The sequence below is a fragment of the Toxorhynchites rutilus genome, chromosome 3 (genome assembly GCF_029784135.1).
Source record: "Toxorhynchites rutilus septentrionalis strain SRP chromosome 3, ASM2978413v1, whole genome shotgun sequence".
Classification (NCBI taxonomy): domain Eukaryota; kingdom Metazoa; phylum Arthropoda; class Insecta; order Diptera; family Culicidae; genus Toxorhynchites; species Toxorhynchites rutilus.
In genome coordinates this window covers 57,220,874-57,245,644 of record NC_073746.1, presented here as the reverse complement: position 1 = coordinate 57,245,644, position 24,771 = coordinate 57,220,874, and the positions used below count along the sequence as shown (strand labels likewise).

Below are 24,771 nucleotides of genomic sequence, written 5' to 3'. Positions count from 1 at the left end.
CAGCTCCCATGGAATGATTCAAATAAACTTCCAAGATATCATGATTCTCTCTTATTTGTAACATCTTTCAACAGAACGAACTATAGATTTAACAACTGTTTTAACCCATGTCTGCGATCGTTTGATAACGTGAATGAGAGGAGTGATTTTACTTTGTCCAAATATGTATTTGAGGGGCTTAGAATGAAAGGGATGTAAGTGATTTGATCGATTTCTCTACATCGACTCTCTCTTTGGGTCATAACTTAGCTGCAAATACATTCCCAGCTGTATTTACCAACGTTGAAAACAGGTCAGAACCTCGTCTATCGGATTCTATAGCAAACTTAAATTGGAAAGTTTTTGCAGTTGAGTTATTAACTAAATAAAAAGTTGATGAAGAGAAAACGATCAAGTCACTTACATCCCTTGCATTCTGAGCCCCTCATTTGATGTGAGAATTAGAGATTGTGATTAACTTAGTTTTTATGATAGTTTCTTTCCAATATAATTATCTTGTTCGTCGTCTTCGTTGCATTCTTTATTTGCACATAAAAAATAGTATACATCGATCTGGTAAAAAAAACTTAAAATAATCACATTAAATTACCACTAAATATGTATAAAAAATAGGATAGCAGCAAGTTATATATAAATTTATCTACCTCTAATCTTGAAACATGCTAAAATTCACAACACGATCTTGGCAAAACAATCTCCGGCTGACTTGAATAGACTGTGTTTCGTTCGTTTTAGGGTTCGATCATTTTCTAACTAGTTCCGTTTTTGCCAGTTCAACAAATTGGCCATCATATTACTATTCCTCTATTCCACGTATTCGGTAAGTTCTAAACGATGATCATCAATTTTTCACTTTTTGCAAAGAAGGGAAAGCAACAATCATTCTTCTACAGTTAAGTATATTTTGAATTGACATATAGAAAAGAATGCTCGTAAAGTTCGTTGTTCCTACCTTCCGGTATCGATACGCAGGTTTCCAATTGATGCTGATTTGTTCAGTCTGTTTTTGACGACTGTTTTTTTTAAAGTGACGTCCAACTGCCTGTGTTCCGTGTTAATGTTCACAACATTTAGCTTGGCAAGCACATTTACCGATTTCTTGCAATCTCTTTCTTCCATGGCAATAGCCAGATGTATTTTAAATCTGAATATTCAAATGCTTATAAATATGTTTAACAATCAGTCAACATTGTGTGAGATAGACGTGATGAAGTGGGAGAATGGGGGTGATGGATGATGTCATATATAATTATTGAAATCATTTTCTCAAAATCATCGACAGTGGAAGACAAGGCTGGAATTGCACGAAAGCTACATGAACCTTATTTGTTCCGTTTAGCTAGGTGAAACACAAACGACTAAGAACGATGAGGAAGCTTGTCGTGGGAAATCTATGGTCGCCACAATTGGCGGGTTGCTTTCAAGGTACATTCAGCAGGAAAAGTTTAAACTTACCGTACATATACACTAATACTTACAGTTAAACTTTGTGTTAGACAAGTAGGAAATGTTACACTCAGAACAACCACAGGTCGCCGATGATTAACACCTAGGTAATAAATAGCCTTAGCACAGTTCGTTAGGAAACATCCATGTTCCGATGGACGGTCACCGGGACCAGTATGTAGTGGCCTCCCCCGTAAATACCCGTCCGCGAGACGGAGGTCGGTGAAGGCAAAACGGTTTGCGTCGGATCGGGCAATTTTTGCACTATCCCATCATCCTGATGGTGTAACGATGATTGCTTCGCCGACGGAAGGAAATTCTGGTGATTGCTGTACGGACTCGAAACCGATGTGTTGATGGAAGCCGAGTCAGAAATTGAGAGCCGTTTAGCGGTGGCGTTGGGTGCAACTGGTTCGGCATTTGACAAACACAGGTGTTCCGATTCTTCGTGATGTGTCATGGTCGAGTAACCGTGATCCGAAGAACCTGCGTTTGGTCGACGGTAATTGGAAGACATTTGATACGGGGAGGTTACATTCGGGAAGATCATGCAGTTGGCTTCGTTTTGTCCATTCATTAGCAAATTTTGTTTGGCGTTCGTTCGACTGATATCGCAATCATCGGGTGGGCTGCTATCCTCGATGTCGAATCTCGACAACGGTAAACCGTTACAATGATCACCAACCAAATCATCGTACATTTGATCGGAGGTTCCACTCTGGTCGCTGTTCTGGCGATAACAGTACATGGCAAATCCCACCACGAGACAAAGGGCGAGGATTGCCCCAGCCACGGGTCCGATTGCACTGTAAGCTGGGGGCAACACTGATTCCATGATATTGTTACTCATCACGTCTCCGTATGGCGTAGCCGATCCGAAAACTCCATTGAAGCAGGTTAACTGTGACGTACAGAATGGCGTGGTGAGAGCGTTTTCTCCGTCGATATCCACTTGGCACCATTCGCAGCCAACCAGTCCTAGAATAGCAACGTACATAAGTTAAAGTGAAACTGAAAACAAAAGTCTTAATAAAACTACCTAGACATTCGCTCTGCGTGGTGTAATCCTCACAATTGATGTTGGTGCAACTCTTCAGCTCGTATTCGCTCTCGTAGTTTAGAGCGCTCATAGAGATTAGTTCCTCGGGCAGTGGTGAGCATAGAGGGTAGGAATGCGGAGTGATGGGCTTACGGCCATCGGAGGGGCTACTATTTAGGCATGTTTCATTTTCCGATTCGTGGTAGTGCAGCGGGCACTCGCATGGACATTCGCATTCAGTTTGCTCCATCCGGTTGCAGTTGAGACACGAATTACCGACCTAAATGAGATTAATCAAAAATTAAAAAGAAATTCGCATATTTCCAGTCGATTGAATGGAGTTTTTGGTGGGTAACAAAGTTCAAGTTAGAATCGAAAATACGTCATGAGAACAAAGCTAATGTTTATGCTGTGGTGCGCATCTACAGGTGACAATTAGCCACCAGAGGTACATGAAGGGTAGATAGTGGCAATATGGTCCCCATAAGTACGAAACGTCCTAAATCATGTAGGAACATTTTTAAATTATGCTACATGTTAAAACCTCACGATTTGAAACCTTTTTGATCGATGTACATTATATGAATACGCTTTAAAAAGGATTTATGTGGAAAATTTACACTTTTAAAATTTGTGTTTCATTTCCGTCGATTGTAAGCTACGGGGCAAAATGGGCCACATTGCGGGGCAATACGACCATGTTAGTTGATTCAATCTTTTAAGCATATTTTCGCTAGGAAATAACGTAACAAGTTCATAAAAGGGAAGTTTGATCTATTTAGCAAGCCATCACGTATATTTCATTGGATTTCATTCAGTTTGCATGTACAAAGAATAACAATGTTACTTTGATCACATTGTTGCAATTTCACGTTACTCAAAGCAGGAACAGAGAATATCTGTGCAGTCAGTGGCATTGATAGCATTGATTCCATCCATCGCCGTCCGTAGAGGAGCTGAATTGTGTCCCACAGTAGCAACATAGGGTGTTCTGTGGAAGATTCTACAATCGTTATTCCGTGCTCAGCACCCAGCGCTCATCTGCCTTTTTCCTTGCTTTGCTAGAATTTTGGAATTTTTGGTCTGCACCTGTCGAATGGAGATAATCATTTTTTTACTTCCTAGTTTACTTCCTTCTCCTATCGATAAAAGATAGTTACTGGAATCACTGATGTCTCATCGACGTTTCATTGCCTTACTGGTGGAATGTTGTATTTCTGCTGTACGTACTCTAGTAAATCGTAGAATTTCCCGACTGCAACGCGATTGAATGCTTGTGCCCTGGCGGCGGAAGTTGCTTCTGGTGACCGAAGTAAGAGTTTGGGTAGCGCTTTGCAAAACCAGCCAATTAATCTATTCCGGCTATTTTTGGCTATTGAAAGGGAGATAAATACCATTCCTTTTGGCCAAATCATACGTCAGCTTCCGGATTTCTTTCGTCGTAACACCGTAAAATCGTTGTTCCATAGAGAGAATATAATCTACAAGCTCGTTCTCTCGCTCCGTCGTAAAAAAACGTTACTAAATGATCCGAACAGCTGGAGCTGCAAAGATCTGCACAACGTAAATAACATTTAAGTGTTTCTCGCGGGATACAATGCACTAACGCTGCATGTCGCACTGACTCTTCACTGCTACGATTGCCGCGTCTAAACTGTTCTGTGACCACTTTTTACGATCGGATGTTCTGGTATAATTCTATGTGATTCCACATCTAGCTATTTCCAACTATGTTTACAAATTTTGACAGCTGTATTTACAGATTAGGTTGAAAAAATACCTGATCATACTGCCCCAAGCAGGTATGACCATTTCGCTCCGTACATTTATGCTCACTTATGGGAATCGTGATATGCAAACACTTTTAAAAACTAACTACTTTCAACAATTTATTCACTTATCACTAATCACACGGCACCACCGGTGCTCCACAAGAACTGCACAGCGAAAAAGAGGGCGAGCCATGCGCTCGCGGCCCTCTTATGACTGCATACTGCTGACGCTGCACGCTCCACGTTGTCGACCGTAGGTTGGCGGACCCGAGTGGCGTGATGTACCAAACGGTTCCGTAACGGCTTCCCCCTTAGCTGAAAGACGTCCTCGGCTTTCGTCTACTGCTGAAGTATCAGCGGTACCTCTCTGGACTCGGGATGGGCCTCGGTTGATGCGATGGTATCCTGTTCGATGACTTCTGGTTTGCTGTTGGTAAGGAGTGTCTTCCAGGCGGCGAATTTCAAAACGATGATTATGGATGAACCCAGTATGCAGATTAGTAAAGTTGATGAGATTACGGATGCTATCCATCCCAGGAAATGAAGTTTCCAATGGAGGTTTTCGGCTTCAATCCCGTGGTAGGTATGAACGGCTGTATCTCCATGTTTGTGTTGACATATTCCTCGTCATCCAATTTCAGTGTACAGTTTGAGTATTGGATTAGGAACGACCCCTGTAGAGTGCGTTGGGTGACTGAACAGTTTGACGAAAGTGTTACATTGATTGCATTGACGACTATATTGCCATCATTGATTTTCCGAATAGTTTTGTTTCCGTAGGTGCGTTCTATGGGACACTCTGCTGTATTTCCGGAGACCAATTGTTGCATACAACCCGTCAAAGGTTCTAGATCCGTTGAGGAACATATAAACATGGCGTTGGCTTTGGAACAAGCGCTTTTTAACATGAATGATTTCTGTCCTTTCAAATAAAACTGTGTTTGTAGGTGGACTCTGTGGTGATCTACAATGACTGGTTCAATGAAGTTGAGGGTGTACTGTACATTTTTGATCCTGGGTATCTTCAGTATGTACATGAAAATTTCGTTGTTTAATACTGCGTAGGCATTGGCAGTACTAAGTATGCTATCGACCGAGTTAAGCCCGAAACCGTCATTAATGAGGGAATGATGAATGGTTTCCAATTCGTCGAGGTGAATGATGCGGCTGCTTGGGATACTCCGTCTCGCTAGTGTGATCGCCTCTTCGATTATGTCTAAGTAGTATAATAGCTCATCAATTTTGAATATTAATTCTAATACATCAAAGCCCTCTAAGGAATGTATTACATTTTCCTCATTTTCCAGTATGACGTTAATTGCTTTTGTAATGTTGCTCATTCGTGAATCGAAAGCACTATTGATTCTTATTTGCTTGTTATTCTCGCTAATTAATGAATTTAATGACGAATTTATAATCTTAAGGTCGTCTGCATCAGGGCTTCCCGATACGTATTTCCAGGCCTTTCCGAGAGATTCCCATCGTTTTCTCCTACGTAGTGGTTTTATTCGGTTGTAACTCAAGTTTATTTTGTCTAATTTTGCTTTAACTATTGACTTAAAAGGCGTTTGATTCGACAATCTCTCCATAGAAACGGCGTTAAAGCTTTCTACAATTGTTCCAATTGAGGTCAAGTTTATGGGGTGCACAATTCGCAGAGAACTAGTGCTTATTTTAGCGGGTTCTAACGGAACTATAATGATCGGACTCTGATCCAGGGTATGAATTCTCAAGTCTGAAGTGGCCATCCCTACCAGCGTAAGGAGCCACAGTATTCTGCAAGAAAATATAAAGTGTTGTTTTAGTTAGCTCTTTTCATATCTAATTTGTGAATTTTGATAGCCTTTTCATCTGTTACAGTTTTGCTGGTTTGACTTTGGATTTTAATTGGCCTAAATCTATTGGTGTAAGGGGTCGGCTTTCCTTTCCCTTTAACTAAAGCTTCACTGATGGTGAGGTTTTCATATTCTTTATTGTTTTGACTTTCATTTTTCTGATTGTGTGTCCTCGCTTCTAACGCAATATTTTCCCTGGCAGTTAGTATTATTTTTGCTTTCTGTGTATTTATATCCTCCGGGTTCAATGAATGAGAATTTCCAAAAATTATATCCCTAGGTCTTAATTTCGTAGTTGAATGTTTGGTATCGTTATATAGGGCAGTTACTATGGAGAGCCCTTCGTATAAGGTTAGTTCTTCAAGTTTTCTCCTGTTTGACATGTACATTTCTAAAAGCGTGTTGTGGTATCTCTCGACAATGCCATTGCTGTTACTAGTACTGGCAAAGTGTATATCAATATTTTGATTTTGGAGAAAGGTTTTGAATTTTGAGCTTCTGAAAGATGTGGCTTGATCACATGTTATAGTTTTTGGTAGGCCGAAAATTTTAAAGTATTTTGTAATTACTTCGATCAGCTCATCCGCCGTTTCATTCTGGATTTTGAAAGTTTGGGCAAATTTGGAAAATGCGTCGACAAGGGTAAGGAATTTTTCACCCTCCTTGACGTACACGTCAATGAAAATGTTCTCTAATGGTTTGTCGTATGCTCTTCGAGTTATTGGAATTTTGAAGGGACGTCGTTCGTATTTCGCGAACTTGCAGTCCTCACAATTTTTTGCGAATGATTTGATCTTCGTAATCATATCGGGGAAGAAAACTGACTGACGAATCTCCTCGTATGTGAGCTTCCAACTTCTGTGGTTAAAATTATGGCTCTTACGAATAAATTCCTCTTGATCAGTTTTAGAAATGAGATCAGGGAGTTTTAGATTGCAAAATTGTACTTTCATGCCTTTGAATTGATCTTTCATTATTTTAGAACACAATTGTGCAATCTCTAGGGGAGCGAATATACCATTGGATATGGTCGGGGAAAGATAACTTTTAAGAATGTTTCGGATTTCATCTTCGGAATATTCTCCACGGTTGAAAGTATGCCTGCTGTAACCTGAAAATATAGAATAAAATATGTGAGCCGATTTTCTAGGATCGTTTGACACATTAATTATCAGCTGATTCCTAAACTTGTTAATTATTTCTGGTCCATATATCGGGTCATTTTCATAAAGCTCGTTTTGCAAAACGGTTTGAATATTTAGTTCAGATTCGTCAGCTCGTGGTATCCGGGATAAACCATCGGCCACTACATTTTGTTTTCCTTTTTTGTAAACCAACTGGAAATCGAATTGCTCCAGGTATAGCCGTTGGCGAGTCACTCGTCCTGTAGCATCTGTTAACTTGATTTCCTTAGTAAGAGGCTCATGATCTGTGTATATGGTAAACTGCCTACCATACAGATATGGCCGGAACTTTTTAGCTGCAAAATAGATAGCTAACAGTTCCTTGGCGGTGGCAGAATATTTCTCTTCCGCCTTTGTCAATGTTCTTGATAGATAGGCAATGGGTTTTTCACCTCCATTCACTATCTGTGTGAGGACCGCCCCGATCGCAAAGTTTGACGCGTCCGTAGTCAAAACGAACGGCTCGTCAAAATTGGGGTAGTGCAATAAGAGATCCGAACTCATTATATTTTTCAATTCAGTAAAGGCTTTTTCATATTCCGGAGTAATTTCTATGGATTTGGTTTTTCCACGAAGCACACTTGTCATCGGCTTTGCGATTTTAGCAAAGTCGGGAATGAATCTTCTATAGTATGAAATTGTTCCAAGGAAGGATTTTAGTTCCTTCGGGGTTTTCGGAAGAGGCCAGTTTTTCACTGCTTCAACCTTCTTGGGATTAGGTTTAACCCCTTCCGTAGTAACCACGTGACCGAGGAATTCAACTTCTTTACGAAGGAATTCCGACTTGTCACACTGAACTCTAAGGTTTGCTTCCTTTAGAGTTTTTAAAACCTTTTGAATGTCTTTCATGTGCTCTTCCAAAGAGCTGGAAAAAATTATGATGTCGTCCATATAGACGAAACATCTAATACCTAAATGTTTCCGTAATACCGAATCCATCAGGCGTTGGAATGTTGCGGGCGCATTCTTCAATCCGAACGGCATCCGCACAAATTCGTATTTCCCATGATCGACGTTAAACGCCGTTTTTGGGATGTCAGCTGGGTCTACCTCTATTTGGTGGAACCCGCTGGCCAGGTCGAGCACAGAGAAATACTGCGCATTTCCTAGACGATCCAAAATTTCGCTGATTTCCGGTATTGGATACCGATCAGACGGTGTGATTTTATTTAATTTTCTGTAATCTACCACTATGCGGTACTTTTTCGCACCTGAGTTGTCGACCTTCTTAGGTACGACCCAAATAGGAGAAGTCCAGGCAGATGAAGACTCTCTAATAATGCCTGTATCCAACATCTTTTGGATTTGTTCACTCACTATTTCTCTTAGATGGTACGGATATTTATATGTCTTTTGGTGTATTGGCTTGTTATCGGTGGTCTCTATTCTATGCTTTACTTGATGTGTAAAGGCAAGTTTTTGACCTTCCTGGAAGAAGATGCTTTTGAATGGCTGTAAGGTCTTTGCAAGAAGTTTGACCTCCTCTTTATTTAGATGATCCGCAGGGAAATTCAAATTCTCTTTTGGATTATCGGTTTTTATAAGAAAGTCTTTATTTTCGAATGGTTTCGACAATATAGGCTTCGGTAGGCCTTTTGAATGTACATGAACCATCGCACTATTATTCTTTGCCAAGTAAAGTCCCGGTTGGACTGAAACATTTGCAGTAATGTTAAGCTCATCTTCGATTAGAAACGTTCCATCTTGTAAAGTTGGAATTTTCATGAAAGTTTCGAAATTTTCGTGAAAATTCATGGAAGAAGGGAAATACCGGTAAAATTGGTACGTAGATTTCCCAATAATCAACTCGTGTTTATCTGTATTGATCACGGCTTTCAAGGCTGCTAAGTTTTCGTACCCTATGAGCCCGTCAAAAAATTTATGAAATTTAAACACATGAAATGGTAGTGCTCTGTTGACATCTTTCGGAAAAAGATTCGCGTGCACCACTTTATCCAAAATAAATTTTCCATTTTTGTTCGTGACGATGGCTGGCTGATCAGTCACTTTTGCGTTTGCCACATGTTCTGGATTCATATACGATTTGTTCGCACCTGTGTCTATCAAGAATTTTAAGATTCCCTTGTTAGATCGGTAGCGAATGTAAGGAATGAAATTGTTCAAGTTATTGTCTGGTCTTCCTCTCCTCTGTGAAAATTTACTTCGCGTGTATTTTGCACTTCGCACTCGGTCGCGTTATTGTCATCATCGTCATCATCATCATCACTATCCACGTCAACCTCGTTGGTGTTATGTTCCACGCGCGGTTTAAATTGCTGAATCGGTCGTTTGAATGCAGTTTTTGCGTTCGTTTCTTTGGCATATGCTCTGTAAGAGCTGTTGCTGTTGTTGTTATTATTATAGCCGCCAGAACCACTGCTACTAGGGTTACTGTGCTGTTTGAAAATTTGTTTTGCGGGTTTCGTTCTACTTTCCGCGTTTTGATTAGTGCATACAGCCTGGTATGCCTCTTCTAAAGATTTTGGTTTCGATTGCCTGATAATGGAGGCCAGGGGCTCTCCGATGTTGTCCAAATATCGTGTGATTGTTATCACATCAACTACCTCTCGAGCCGATAACGGGTTCGAGGATAGATTGGCTTTTAGCCTAGTGTTAATTTCTTTGATTTCATTAAAGAATCTCAAATGATTCTTATCTCCTTTCTTCAAATGGAACATCGCCGACAAATTAGTGGCGAAGTCCTTCTGGTCCCCATATTGTTCGATGAGAACCGATTTGATACCGTGAATGGTATCGGGATCACCATTTGCGCATAATATCACGCGAGCGTCCCCTTTGATTTTATTTTTTATTGCCCGCAAATATATCGAGCTAAGCGAGTCGGGTTGCCCGTTCTCGCCTTTTATTTTAAACATTTCGTAAAGCTCGTTGACTTCCTTGAGCCAACTTGCCAATTCCTTCTTATTTCCGGAAAATTCCGACATATTTTTAATAGGGTCGGGGATGGCATATTTGTTGCCCTCCCTGGCCACTACCAATGCTCGGAGCTGTTCAAGCTCTGTTTTGAGTGCTTCAAGTTCACTGGCTCTTGTTTCCGGCATGATTGATAATAGAGTTTTAGATGTTGAAAAGTAATTCACTTACGGTTGTGTTTGCAGCATCCGGGTGATCCTTCGACGGCTGGTTACTCGTGCGGCGGGATCTTCCACTATTTTAACACCTCACGATCCCACTTCTGACACCACTTATGGGAATCGTGATATGCAAACACTTTTAAAAACTAACTACTTTCAACAATTTATTCACTTATCACTAATCACACGGCACCACCGGTGCTCCACAAGAACTGCACAGCGAAAAAGAGGGCGAGCCATGCGCTCGCGGCCCTCTTATGACTGCATACTGCTGACGCTGCACGCTCCACGTTGTCGACCGTAGGTTGGCGGACCCGAGTGGCGTGATGTACCAAACGGTTCCGTAACGCTCAATAGAAATGAACTGGTCTTTTACATGAAACGGCAAAGCAGCGAAATAAACCAGTGGAAATGTTCAGTAATAATAATAGTACGAATTGATATAAAGAGCAGAGTCATAAATTTCAGTATGAAGTATACAGAGCTTATTTTGTTGACTGCTTTTTATATGTTTTTCGTGACAATCAGTCAGTGTGAGATTTCTTTTAATATCTTTATAAAACAATTGAATTTGAATAAGGTTTTCACGGAGATACTTAATAAGAGTATTTCTAACACAATTGTTGGAAAATAGGCGTTATTGGTTCAAAAACAGTCCCAAACGAAGGCTGGCCCATTTCGCCCCGCCTGGTCGTATTGCTCCTATCTACCCTATACAGATAGATTTTCATTTCGAAAACGTGTTTATTCTTTTGGGCGCCGTTGCAAAATAAATTTAATATCTTTTCGATAGTTTTGACACTTCTCGACTACACGTAAATTTCATCAGCCCTGGACTTCTTAACGCCAAAAGAACACTTTATTGCTTTTGTTGCGATTGCAATATGTTTGCGATTGGGTTTGCTTCATGTTACATTCTGGGAACAGCGAAATTCAACAAAGAACATACAGAATGCAACACGGGAGAAGCAATCGATTTTCATTGTGTAAATTTCGATGGTTTGAAAACATTTGAAAACTAAATCGGCCATGTACTGCCGTGTTACTTTACTCAATACACCTATCCCACGATTTACACTGAAGATAGGTTCCCGACAAAACCGTGTAAAATAAAATCCCCGATTTTTCTATGTAAAACCGCGTAAAACGAAATAAACTCCCGATATGTATTTAATTTAGTTATTTATTTAAGTGAAACAAAAGTAAAACATCTTGAAAATCTACCTATTGAATATATTATTCAAGAAATCAAATATGTAATAGGTTTATTCGCTGTCATCACTTTCAGGAACTACTAGTCTTTTGTTTCTGACGTTACTTTCATCACAAGAGCATTCCTGATGCGATTCTGCTTTAACGGTCGACGAATTCGAGAAGAGCATATATTGAGGGGATTTTGTAATAAAATCTGTAATTAATAGTTGCGTAGGGTTTTTAGCCAAACCTTTATAGATCTCTTCGTATTGACTTAAGCATCTGTTAATATCTCTCTGGAAATGAAGAGCTCGTTCAACATTCGTGTTGCTTTGTAGAAAATGATTTCCCAATTTTCTTCCCAAATCAAGCCCCACACTGAAGGATTTTGCTGTGAGCGTAACTGGTTCAGATTGATCTTCATCAGAATTATTGTCTTCATCTGGTTTGTCGTCTTCATGAATCATATGAACTAAATCCTTTTCATTTAGTTCGTCATCTGCCAATATTTCTTCAATATCTGCTTGAGCAAAATCTTCAAAACCTTCTCCTCCTATAGAATGAGCTAACTTGATGATCTGGGAATATTCATGTTCTAATGGAAGTTTTCGTTTCCACTTTCGATTGCTTTTGGCCATATCGCTTTCCAGTAAGCATTGAGCGTTGATTGCTTGATCTGAGTGTATGACAATCCAACATGTTTAACGCAATCTAAGATTGTAAATTTCTTCCAAGCACCCAAAAGAGTTAGTGATTCGTCATTCTCCATTTGTTCCAAAATGTACTTAAATGTTTGCTTGATGTAAAGTGCTTTAAATGTCGAAATTATCCCTTGGTCTAAGGGTTGTAATAAGAAAGTTGTATTTTTTGGTAAAAAAAACAACTTTCACATTTTCGTGTTGGAGGATCGTCTGGAGGATGACGAGGTGCATTATCAATCAATAGAAGTGCATTTGTGCAAAAATTATGAAACCATTCCTTGAAGGCCACGGCTGTGACCCATGCTTTCCTATTAGCCATCCAATAAACAGGAAGATTTTTTATATCTACTACTTTAAATGAACGCGGATTTTTAAAATTGTTTATAACCAATGGCTTCATCATATAGTCGGCTGAAGCATTGCAACAAAAAATAATTGTTATACGACTTTTTTCTACCTTATATCTTCTTCTTCTTATATGGCACTAACGTTCCTAGAGGAACTCCGCCGTCTCAACGTAGTATTACTTGCGTCATTTTCATTAGTACTTAGTTGAGATTTCTATGCCAAATAACACGCCTTGAATGCATTCTGAGTGGCAAGCTCTAGAATACGCGTGACCACAGTGCAAGTCAGAGGAAATTTCTTTGAAGAAAAATTTCCCCGACCAGAACGGGAATCGAACCCAAACCCCCGGCATGTTAGGTTTGACGCTAACCACTCGGCCACGGGAGCACCAACCTACCTTCTACCTTATATCCACTGACTGATTTGTGAGCTTTGGCTAAATATGTTCTTTCATGCATTTTTTTCCAGAACAACCCGGACTCATCAGCATTAAAGACCTGATCAAAAGTGGAAGAGTCAGTGGCAATTAGTTTAGCGAATTGTGTGGGATAATGTCGTGCTGCGTCTGAATCAGCAGATGTGCTTTCGCCTTTCATTTTTATGTTATGTAAAGTATGTTTCATTTAAAATCTTTCAAACCACCCATGGCTTGCAGAAAACGATACCTTCTTTCCATCAGAAATAGTCGACGACGGCTGATTTTGAAGCGTTTCATAAATCCTTAAAGCCTTATTAGTAATAGCATAGGTATCAACCGGGATCTTCTTTTGGCTTTGGTCCTCGATCCTTCATTCATGGAAAATTGTTTTGCAACATCCGTTACTCTTTCTCTATCACGTAAACGATCCAATATGTTTATTTTTGTCTCCAAAGATATTACTTTCCTTTTCTTTTCTATTTTTGTCGATTTTTTTGGCGTTATAAAGCTTGCAAAAGTGATACAAATTACCTTTATGTAAAAAAAAGCTATCAAATTGATAACTTACCAGTTCTAATACAAAAATTCGCACTCGTAGTTAAAAATATGACCTTTTTTCGTTTGCTTCCACATGCACTCCTTTGAAATCCGTAAATGTAAATACAACAACACGGGAAGTCCCCCATTATCGCCTTCAGTGATGCCAAATGAATGGGAGTCACAATGTTTTCAATGAAAGATGTGTATGCGAATATATATGCTATATATACATTTTTATAATTTTTTCAAAATTTATTAATTTAAAAACCGTGTAAAAGCGAAAACGTGTAAAACAAGTACCGTGTAAATAGGGGGATAAGTGTATAGGCATAAAAAGTGACAAATAGTATTAACTCACCGTACTGCACGGACAAAACGCTCCGCCGTCGTTGGTAGAGTTCACAACACCGATGAACAGGTTCGTTCCCGGAACGAGCATAATCTGGTACTTTGTCCTCTCACCGTACATCAGATTGGTCACCACCTCGGTCAGCGACATGTTGAACTGATAGAACCGCTGTATCGTCCGGTTGACGTAGTTGTAGCACATCTTCTTCGTCACCAGCTGCTTGTGATTCAAAATATCATTTGCAACCTGAGACTCCTTGTGGGTGATGTGCTCTAACATTCGTCTGTTGTTGTTGTTTATCGCCGGTTCGACCAGCTTCGGGTGCGCTATCAAATAACCCCGATCATCCATCATGAAGCACTTGATGTTCTCCGCGTTGCAAATGCTGGCCGATTCCGTCAGCATTTTGTAGAAGAAACCCTGGGTGAAATCCAACGACACCACCACTATCGGTTTATCATTCTCGACGTTGTGTAGTGCATCGGCGATCCCCTCGAAGATGGTATAGGACACGCTCACAATGTATCCGGCCCCACCGGCATCGAGGTACGGTTTCGTGATGACAATTTTGCCGGGATACTCCATCGCCTTCACGAACCAAGGACGCTTCGTTGGCTCGATGTCGGTATCGAGTAACCCGCCCGGGAAGACCTCCAGCACACCATTGATAGTGGCGGCGTACCGTCGGATGATGTGTTTGTTTAGTTTGCTTTCGGCGTGCTTTCGCCGATAGCCGGATATCACTTTGAGCAGCGCCAGCACATCGCTACGAACCTCCGGCAGGAGGCCAGGGTTGGCGAAAAGTGACGTTGTGTCCTTCAGATAAGCCATAATGTTTTGGATGGTTCGAACGTTTTCTTCGTCGTTGGTGCCTTCGCGGTTGTTGCGGATGTGTGCGTATGGTGATTGAAATGAGGACGAACTGAGATAGAGCGTAGAATCGTCAACCAGAGCTAGCTGCTTCATTAGTCGACATACCGTGGGGAATTCTTCCGGGAAGGCATCAGACGAGGTGCTGCTCGACGAAGGTCGCTGAAGTTGGGCAGGATAGATGTCTATCCGATGGTAAATCAGATCTGACAATAGACTGTGACTGCTGACGCCATTGCTAACGACGAAACTGTAATCGATGTTCGAGCGCGAATGATAGTACTGCATTTGGGACGAACTGAATCGAGAGCTTGTTCCGCTGAGTAAAATGTTTGGATTCCGGTCCAAATGGGCGGTTCGGGCAATGCAAACGATGTAGAACCGAGCGCGATGCCAAAAATATATCGTGCTCTGGTTGGATGCTGATTCGAACACTGTTAAGTTACCCTTTTCTTTCGAAAGAATATCCTGTAAATCACCCAAACTTAGCTTTCGCTCAAGATGCGTTATATTCGTAGCGAAGAAGTTTTCTTTAGCTGCCAGTGGCCTCGGGAAAGAGGGATGCATTATTGTATTCCCATGCAGATCTATCAGAAACGCATAAGTTTCATCATCTGTTTTGTAGTAGGAAATATCCTCCGCCAAATCGCTCAAAAAGAGGTCGATTCCAATTAATCCATAGATTCCCACTGGGACAGACAGAGTTACCAACGTATCATGCGCGCTTGCCCCATGGTACGGCAGATGGATGCGAATTCCATCGTCAACGATTTGAAGATCGTTCAGAAAAGGCTCCATCAAAGCTATTACGAATCTCTGGGCATCAAAACTATGCTTCGAAACCATCACCATCTTCCCCACGCGAGAAGTGGTAGACATTCCAGTGAGGTTGTATTTTGCGAAGTTCTGCGTGGTGATATCGGCGATGAACTGTTTCTCGTAGGTGACTTCTCGCTCATCCAGAAGAATCAAACAGGTGTTGATCATCACAGGAAACGCAAGTCTCGATTGTCCTTCCGCAATAGCTCGAATCACTGATTTCGCAGCTGCTGTAATCGGGGATATCAGCGCCCGACCAAGGTATAGAAACACAACCGGCAGCTCTTCACCAACGCCACGATAAACTTCGCCTATCGCTTCGAACGCGTACCGGAAGGCCGACACGTGGCCAGCGGCGGAGGATGTTTTATTGAGTGTGTCTATAAAATCCAGCAGCCGGTCCTTATTGTCCATCGTGGCGTTCACAAAAGGACCACTAACGCAATCTAGGTAACCCTCGGTCGTGGTCAATTTTTGGCTGACGGCTACAATGGCGATCCGATCGTGCTCGTTCAACAGATAGATCATAAACTTGACGATCGCTTTCGCTACCTCCAGCTGGTCAGTGCTTACCGAACTGCCAATATCCAGCAGAATCACAAAATATTTGCTCCTCACGGTTGACAAATACAGTGACTTCAGCCGTCCGTCTCTCGGATAATAGTGACACTTGAATGCGTTTGCTTGATCAAACGCAGACAGATAGAACAGCTGCTTCATGCTGTAAAAGTTGCTCTGCATGTGAGCTATTTGATCCAGGAATCTCCTCTGCAACCGCTGGTTATTGTCTTCCACAGTTTGATCGTTGATTCGGATCTTTGGGCGTTCCTCCAGACTGGCTGGAAAAGCAGAGAAATCCAGAAAACCAGATTCCCCCACAAGTGATCTCGGCGTGGAGGAAGAGTTTATCAGTTTTGTATTGTGTATGAAATTTTGCAGATCGAACGGATGTTCATCATCCCACGGATTGAGCAGCTCACTGTACGGACAGGGGCTGACCAGTGTGTTATATTCGGCACTTTGGCGAGTTATTGAGTCGTAAATGAAGGTCCTCAATCGGTCAATGACTGCGATCGATTGTTCGAACTTAGTGGTAAGCTTCTTCACGATCCTTTCTAGTTCATCGATTTCGTTGTGAATCATGGATGTGAATTCCATCGTGTCGTAAAGTTCCTGTTGAAAAAAAACAAATGTTAAAATTGTTTGTAGTTCATTTCTAATCGATAGTTGAAAAGGCGGAAATCTGTTGTTCGAGTCTCCGCTACAGTATTGAAGTTGGTGAAGTTTTTTTTTAAGAGGGACTACGTCTAACAGGAATAAATGGAGGTGAAATCCTAAATACAGAACATGTAGGAAAAATTAATAATTTCGAATGCTTATAACTCGAGCATTCCTTAATAAATCGGAAAGATGTTTGCATCAATTGATAGGAAATATTTCTACGCATCTATCACAATAAAGAAAATTTTATTCTTCATGAGATAAACGATTGAATAATTGTGAAATGTCAAGCGTTATCTAAACGCCCTAATTGCCACGTTTTGATCGGCCCGATTTGTGCTGCTCACATTGTGCCGACCAAAGGAGCAACCAGAGTAATAGCGAAATATGGTTTCCCCAATACAGACTTCAAAACCAAGGTGCTTGGTGAAATCGGCATTGCGAATACATGCAAGTTGTTTTTTATGGGAGCTTTTTTGATTCCACCGAAATGTGTTTCCCTAACACAGACTTTTTCACTAAGGAGCTAAGGAAAATCGGGAGCATTTTTCACGGGTAATTCTTGCTTCAAGTCTCATTCACTAACGTTTTTCCTCTTTTTTTTTTGCCAGATGCCATTTTTCCGCCAAAATTGCGCTCCGTTGTATCAAGGCTTAGTGAAATTTAAATTTAAAAAAACAAAAAAAGAAATAAAAAAAAAGGAAAAAATAAAAAGTTTGCCAAAAGGAATCAACGGGTACACCCACTCCAGTCAGTGCTAGTTGGGGTCTTTACTAAGGCTATACAGTCTTTCTTTTTAACGTAGGATTACGTCTTTCTTTTCTGTACCAGAGTGTGAGTTCAAGGTTTCGAAAACGAGAGAGTGACGCTTGAAGTGCAATGTTTTGAACGGTAATACCTCTTTGACGGGTGAACGGCTGAACAAAATGTCCAGAAGTTATATGATTGTTAATTATTGACCTAAAAACTTGTTTCAAAAGCTTGAAAATTGCTTTGAAAACAGACTATTGAAATCACATGAATTTGTATATAAGCGGATGCCACTTCAGAAATCCATATCGTTTCTGTTTTGCTTTTGCATGGAATGGTCATGAGTGTTACAGACCCAGCTTGGACGGCAGGAATAAGTTCATTTTAATCACCGACAAGTAGTTACACCCAATATAGGATGCCAGATCAAACGGAAATTATTCAAGAGATATCAATCAACGCACAAGTTCTAAATCCGAAATCGCCATCGGAATCAGCCGTCGGATCACGAAGAGTGGCTGCCCTAGTCGGGGTTTGCTACAGTTTGGGGGCTCTAGCCCATAAGAGAGCCGAAAGGCTAGAAATCCAGGGAAAAGGTTCCCTTGGATAACATTTGGTGGCCCCGGTAAGGAGGAGCCAGACCAGATATTTTTAATGTCCCAAATCCAGGAAAAATTAGGTTCCCTGGTTTAACAATGAGGGAATGTTCGCTTGTAAATGCGCTCGAGCGAAGGAATATTTGCGCATTCGGTTCCCGTGCAACAATCGTATACATAAGTTTCATGATTTGTAAATGCGTCCGATGTTCGTAGACATTTGCGAAATCGGCTAGGTGTTTTAGTGTTGCAATGGTATCCAAGACCATCAGTTTCTATTTTGTTTCCGTGTGGAGTGGTCATGAAAAATATCGTGTGTTATTCTCACGAGAACAAAATAGATTTATGTATCAAACTTCATCAATTGCTTTTACGAAGCCACGTGAACCCAACGGTTCTTTTCTGGACCACCAACAATTTCGAAAGGAAAAAACTTCAAAAAGCAATTGATTCCATTCAAGACTGGGCCCAAAATATTGGTTTCAAAATATCCCCCGGAAGAATCAAAACTCCTCCATATATGTAATTCAAAAGCTCACTTCAAAGTTTCCAACTCCAAAACATTCGAAATTCAAATCCTCTCAGTCAAAACTCTCAAAACTCTTGGAGTAACTTTTGACAAGAAACTGAGTTTGACACCAAATTCTCAGGCGATCAAAAAAGATGCCCGCAATATAATTAATTTTTTGAAGGCAATTTCTGGTAACCTGGCTTCCGGACATTACGGATAGGAAATGCTTGGTTTATACCAAAAATCCTCTTCAGTCGAGGAGGCGAAAACCGCTAAAAACGATTGAATCGCTATATAATAAGGCAATAAAAATAACCATCGGTGCCTTTGCTACAAGTGCTACCCTCGCTGTTATGGCAGAGTGGCCAACTACCATTTGATCGTCTCGTTACGAAGATTGTAACCAATAGAGCTATCCATTACCTTTCATTTCCTGACCGCGAAAGCGATGTCCGTATAATATTTCTCGGAGAAAGGGCCGATTTGAAGAACGCAATCAGGTTCTTCCCGATATATGGGTACATTCGACATTCGTGGAAAGGAATTGGAGTATTAAACCGCCGAAAATGGTTTGCGATGTTTGATACAGCTCGAATATGCATACAACAGTCTTCGTTCCTCTCTTGGTTTAATCATGTAATGTCACACAAGTGATTACTGTCATTAATACAAGTATCTGAATGATCCTCTCATATTTGGTTATATGAGAGGCGAGAGGTTACTTGCATGACACATTGTGTATCATTCGATTTTGATCGAAATCCAAACACTGATGCTAAGAACTAGAGATGGGAAAAACGGTTCACTTTAATGAACCGTTCAGTGACCAAGCGTTCACTTAAGTGAACTAGTTCTTTTGAGCAGTTCACTCACTCTTTCGTACATTAGAGGGATATGCCAGAGCAAGTATAAAAAAGTGTGAGATAGAATGTAGAACTGTTCTTTTTATTTATAAAATCCTGTTTGTTATCAATAATTAGATGTCCGAATTTTGTTAAAAATATCTTAGCAGAATAGAAAATCAAACTATGATTTTGAAATTTTGATTTAGCTTGAGCCGTGATACATTCTTTTCAGCACAAACTAGCGTTGCGCTGCCTTCTTTTCAATGTTTTGCAATAACTGCTATAGCAAAACTGTACCAAAACGCGAAAGACTTTCTCGAAATTATCGAGCACAATATGGTATAATATTAAAAAATTTCATATCAGCTACACAAATTTTTATTTACTGCTGAAAAATACAGTTTGAATCGTTTCGCTTTCAACTGTATTTTTTTGTGAGGTATATTTGCATATCTTACTGAAATATTTATCCTCAAATTAAAACTTTATTTGATATATAATCGAACAATCCAATTTAAGAACCATCGGATTCTTAAATATTGCATTTTATTATGAAAACGATAATACCGACATCTTATTTTTGTTATTTCATGGAGCTATCGTTTGTTTCCATTCGTTAATTTGAGGACTATTTGCTTGGCAGCAGTATTTGTCTATCACTCGTTCGCTCGCCTTCCTCTTATACACCGATCACCATTCACAGTTCGTTCTGAACTGTAAACACAGTTCCGCCAGCGGTCAGTTCGTTCTGAACTGCATACACAGTTCCTCCAGCGGTCATTGTGAACAGTTCGTCCTGAACTGTATACACAGTTCATTGTTCACCGTACAGTTCGTTCTGAACTGAACTGTATACACAGTTCAACCAGCGGTCTTCGTACACAGTTCGTTCTGAACTGGGTTAGCAGTTCATGTGAACTGTTGCCCAGTAAAAAAGAACGACCGTTCGTTCACTCTTTTTGGTGAACTAGTTCTTTTGAACAGTTCATGAACGGTTTGCCCATCTCTACTAAGAACTAATATTATTTTAATTTTACTACTGATCTACTTGAAAATTTATATGCAGAAATTTAGGTAATTATAACATTAAAAAACAGGAAGTGGGTTATATATATGGTATAACCGCAAGGGTGACGTAGGACTATCGTTGATTTAGAGATCATTTGTTTGAAGTTGAATCTGAATTCATTCTGAATGAATGAATATTTGGAGAACTTCGAAAACGAGAGCGTTACGTTGGAGGCACAAGGTTTTATGCATCCAATATCGGATACGGAAATATCCTACTGATGGGGAAGAATAATCTTTAGAAGCTTTCCTTTTAATTGCGATTGATTGAAAAATCACAAAACCAAATGTATTTGGTCACAGTGTTACACTGATAGAAAACATTAAAATAAACTCTTTCACATGAATGTAATTTTAAATTCCCAGAGGAACTGGCAGATTATTTTCAGTAACGATTAGATATTTCCACATTTTCCTCGATACTGGAAGCCCACCAGTGGTTAATGCTAACTCGATAACCATCTGTTAATAGCACTTGATTGAAACCTATTTGGTCACAGTGTTACATGGATAGAAAACATTCAAATAAACTCCTTCACATGAATGTATTTTTAAATTCCTAGAGGAACTGGCAGATTATTTTCCGGATCTTTCTCGATCCAAACGGAAAGAATTCCGTGCGTGTATGTGTGTGTGTGTAGCGGCTGCTTCGAGATCTTCCCGGGGAACCGTTTGTAGCATCACTCTCCTCCTGATGGATTCCCTTCTGGCCTAAGGTGCACAAACAGTCTCTTGGCGACACCGTTCATCCGCGCTTTCATGATAAACGAAGAGCTTCACCACAATAGCGACAACATGCTCCAATCGCTGTTCAATTAGAACTGAGTGGATTTCCGAGCGGCGCTCGCTTATATACCGATTGGTGATTTCAATAGCCTGTTTTGAAAGCAAATTTAAGACTATTGAAACAAGTTTTTGGATCAGAAAGTAACAAGTATAGAACGCGTAGACATTTTATCTTTCGAATGAAGTGTTTATCATACCATTTCGTTCAGTTGTTTAGGAGCTATTAACGCTCAAAATCTCGGTCTCCGGCGTAACGCTTTCGTTTTCGAAACTTTGATTTTACACCCCGGTATAGAAATGAAAGACGTAGTCCTACGTCAAAACACAATTGCTCCTCTTTGTTAATCGTGCACAGAAAATAGTAATTATATGAGCAGCGTTTCAATGGTTTCTTATATTCCTCTGGTAGGAAACACTAAGTGATAAGACACTATCGTGGCAGACATGTTTGGGCTCTACAAAGAATGTGATTCAAATGTAGATGAAGCTTATAGAATATAATACTGACAATTGTTGATTTTCGAACGATGTATGAAAGCTGTATGGAACTACGTCCGTTATGCGGACAAACAGTGATTTTGCGAAAACGTTTTTCCATAATTGCTCAAATGTTTTCGAACAAAAAATATTTGTTTGCATGACGAGCAAACGTTTTACATTGTGTAGAATGCGAAACAGCGAAAAAGTCGATTTTGTTAATTTTGTCGTTTACGTCTTCTATAAAAACATGGGCAGTGCAGACCATTACTTAATTTTCTAGGATAGTCTCAGTTCGCTTGAAGCTCTTCAGTCGATGAAAACTAATAGGCACCTATCTTATTTCCCTACAAAAGTGAGGCAGCAGATGAGTGCACTGATCGAAAGATCATATAGGATAATCTTTGTATGGGTCTCCTCTCATTGCTCAATTCCTGGCAATGAGATGGCGCACACTTTTGCAAAGGTCTCCTTTGTGTTCTTCTTTTTCAATATTAGTTTATCTTGTCGTCTCATCTTGTCCGACCACCTTCGACAGCCAGTCGAACAGCGGATGCTATTAATGATCTCCGATTTTTGAAATTAATCGTTTATGAGCTAATCGAATACTTTTCAGCAGTTTGTTATTCGATACGATTAATCGCCCCAAATAATCGATTAATCGTCCCACTCAGATACACATTTAGTTAGGCTTATATTTTTCATTTTCTAGAAAGCTACGCTCCCCTTAACGTGTAAACGAAGCTCAATTCGCGCCGACTGCATTGAGCTTTGTTCACGAGTTTAGGGGAGCATCAAAAATAATGATTTAATTTCAGGATAAAACTGCAGCGGCCGTACGTTTTTTTTCTATTGGTTTGGATTGGTTAATAGTCATAAATTATTCGTTCGCTTCGATTATTGGTTGCGCAGTATTCGTTCGATTAATAATCGATTTCTTTAGGGAATATTCGATTAATCGATCAATCGAACGATTATCGGAGTTCACTAGATGCCATCTCTAGTCCTAATGGTTCCGCAAAGCTTCTGCGATGGGGCCTTACAAATAAACGATTTGAAAAAACTGTTATAGAAACTTTGCATTAAAGTGCACTAACCTGAACAGCGGGAACATCCAGCTCCTGATTCCGTATTCGTTTCAGCTTCATTTCCAGCAATTTTGTCAATTCGTGTATGCTATAGTCCCGCTCATGTCCTTGCTGCTGCTGCTGCTGAACGGCAGACGTTATCGGTACATACGAAAACACCGGAACCGAAACGGCTGACGTAGTTACAGGGGAGGAAGGCACTTTACTGTTGCTGCTGCTGCTGTTATCAAAACTTATCGCACTAGCACTTAGATTACTTATCAAAGGAACTATGTTATTTACAAAGATATGGTTTGAGGCAAACGCTTGCCGACAGTTGAAAAGTGCCGCCAGCAGTAGATAGTAATAATACTGTTTTCGTTGATTGGAAGTCATTTTGTCTCTATTCAGACGGACCTACAGCTAATATACTTTATTGTATAGTATCCAGCTCAGATTTGCTCGACTAAACCATTTTCCTTCGTTTGCTCCAGAAGAATTTCGTTTCTTCTTATTGCCTGCGGGCGGCTTTTGTTTTATCGTCGCGATGATACTTTTCGGAATCGTTTGTTGTTTATGGTTTTCCCTTCGTCTGCCTTTTGACTCCCTTTAGCACTGCTGTCGATACTTTCCACTCGCTCCTGCATGCTGCCGAAATTCCATCTCTTCTTCTTGCTTTTCCAGCATCGTTTTCCTTTCAACTGCGCCGAACAGTGTGGATAGTGCTCGGTTGGAAAGTGTATTCCCTGTCTGCATGGACTTCAATCCGTAATGTACACTTCTTTTGCCGCTTATTGGTCACTTGTGTTTCAATGAAAACTAATGTTGACATGTGATTTTAATGAAAACAATGCAAACGAAACTGGTAAAACTCGACATATGAGACGACGACAAGACATTTGTTGATTGCTGCTATTCACTACATTCACTGTTCTTTTTTCATTGAGCACATATATACAAAGTGAGCGAAGAAGGTAGCGCTCACAGGATCAATTGAAATGTATTAGTGAGGAGGTAACAGCTCAGCCAGCAGAGATGCCAGGTTTGAAGACATTTGACTTATGCGGGCGCTACACGATTCGTCCAACGTTTCACTCGAATGTTGGACTCAAACATTTGACTCGATGAATCGACAAATATTGTGACGAATGTGCTGCTACACGGTGAAGTGAATGTTCGATTCAATGCAATCGGTCCAAACAATCGGCAAGTATTTGGATCGAATGTTTATTGTTTTTATTTACCATCAAAAACGTTAGGAAACTGGATGACAATGCGAGTATTGAAATTGCTGCCGTAGCAATTGTACTGATATTGGGCTGTAAATTATTAACTGCAATATTTTGCCGAATATTTTGAATTTTATGAATCAATTTCATAGTTCCTTCATCTAAAATTTGTAAACAAACAATTCTGTCAAAGATAGATTCGAACGAATCGTGTAGCGGTGAATCGAATGTCATCGAGTGTCGAATCAACGAATGACAAAAATCCTTTGACCCGTGCCACTCGCGTTGGAAGGTAATCCACAACGAACGGATTACCTTCCAACGCGAATATTCGACACTCGACATTGGAGGTTCGTAGCTCGTCAGTCGACTACACGATGCGTCGAATCATCGAGCATCCAGCATTCGAGGGTGTTCGTAGCATCGTGTAGTGCTGGCTTTACAGCGAAGACATTTGATTTAGTGAAGACATGAAGAATGTGGAGACATTTCAGTATGATGTATGTATGTGGATTTTCGGGAGATATTATTTCCAAAAAAAATCTATCTATTAGTCGAAAATGTCGTCAGAAGAAGTGAGGCTTTTGTCTCAGTTGACTTTTTTGTCTCTC

At 40.3% G+C, this 24,771-nt stretch overlaps 2 protein-coding genes across 3 annotated transcripts; both read right to left on the bottom strand.

The window, feature by feature from the left end:
* Nucleotides 1–508: 508 nt before the first annotated feature.
* On the bottom strand, nt 509–23,870 carry LOC129775643 (VWFA and cache domain-containing protein CG16868). The gene is made up of 4 exons (XM_055780624.1): nt 22,962–23,870; nt 13,931–16,783; nt 2,486–2,765; nt 509–2,424 (listed from the first exon to the last, which is right to left on the bottom strand). The coding sequence occupies exons 1-4, from the start codon at nt 23,325–23,327 to the stop codon at nt 1,580–1,582; spliced, it is 4,344 nt and encodes a 1,447-aa protein (XP_055636599.1). The 5' UTR covers nt 23,328–23,870; the 3' UTR covers nt 509–1,579.
* LOC129775644 (uncharacterized) lies at nt 2,815–11,481 on the bottom strand. Of its 2 annotated transcripts, XR_008742991.1 has the most exons (3): nt 10,382–11,481; nt 3,646–6,033; nt 2,815–3,574 (listed from the first exon to the last, which is right to left on the bottom strand). XR_008742991.1 is itself a non-coding variant. In XM_055780625.1 (2 exons), exons 1-2 carry the CDS (start codon nt 10,396–10,398, stop codon nt 4,782–4,784), a joined length of 1,269 nt encoding a protein of 422 aa, XP_055636600.1. In that variant the 5' UTR covers nt 10,399–11,481; the 3' UTR covers nt 2,815–4,781. The 2 variants fall into 2 exon arrangements, 1 of the variants encoding a protein (XP_055636600.1); XM_055780625.1 differs by having other exon boundaries at nt 2,815–6,033.
* Nucleotides 23,871–24,771: the final 901 nt, after the last annotated feature.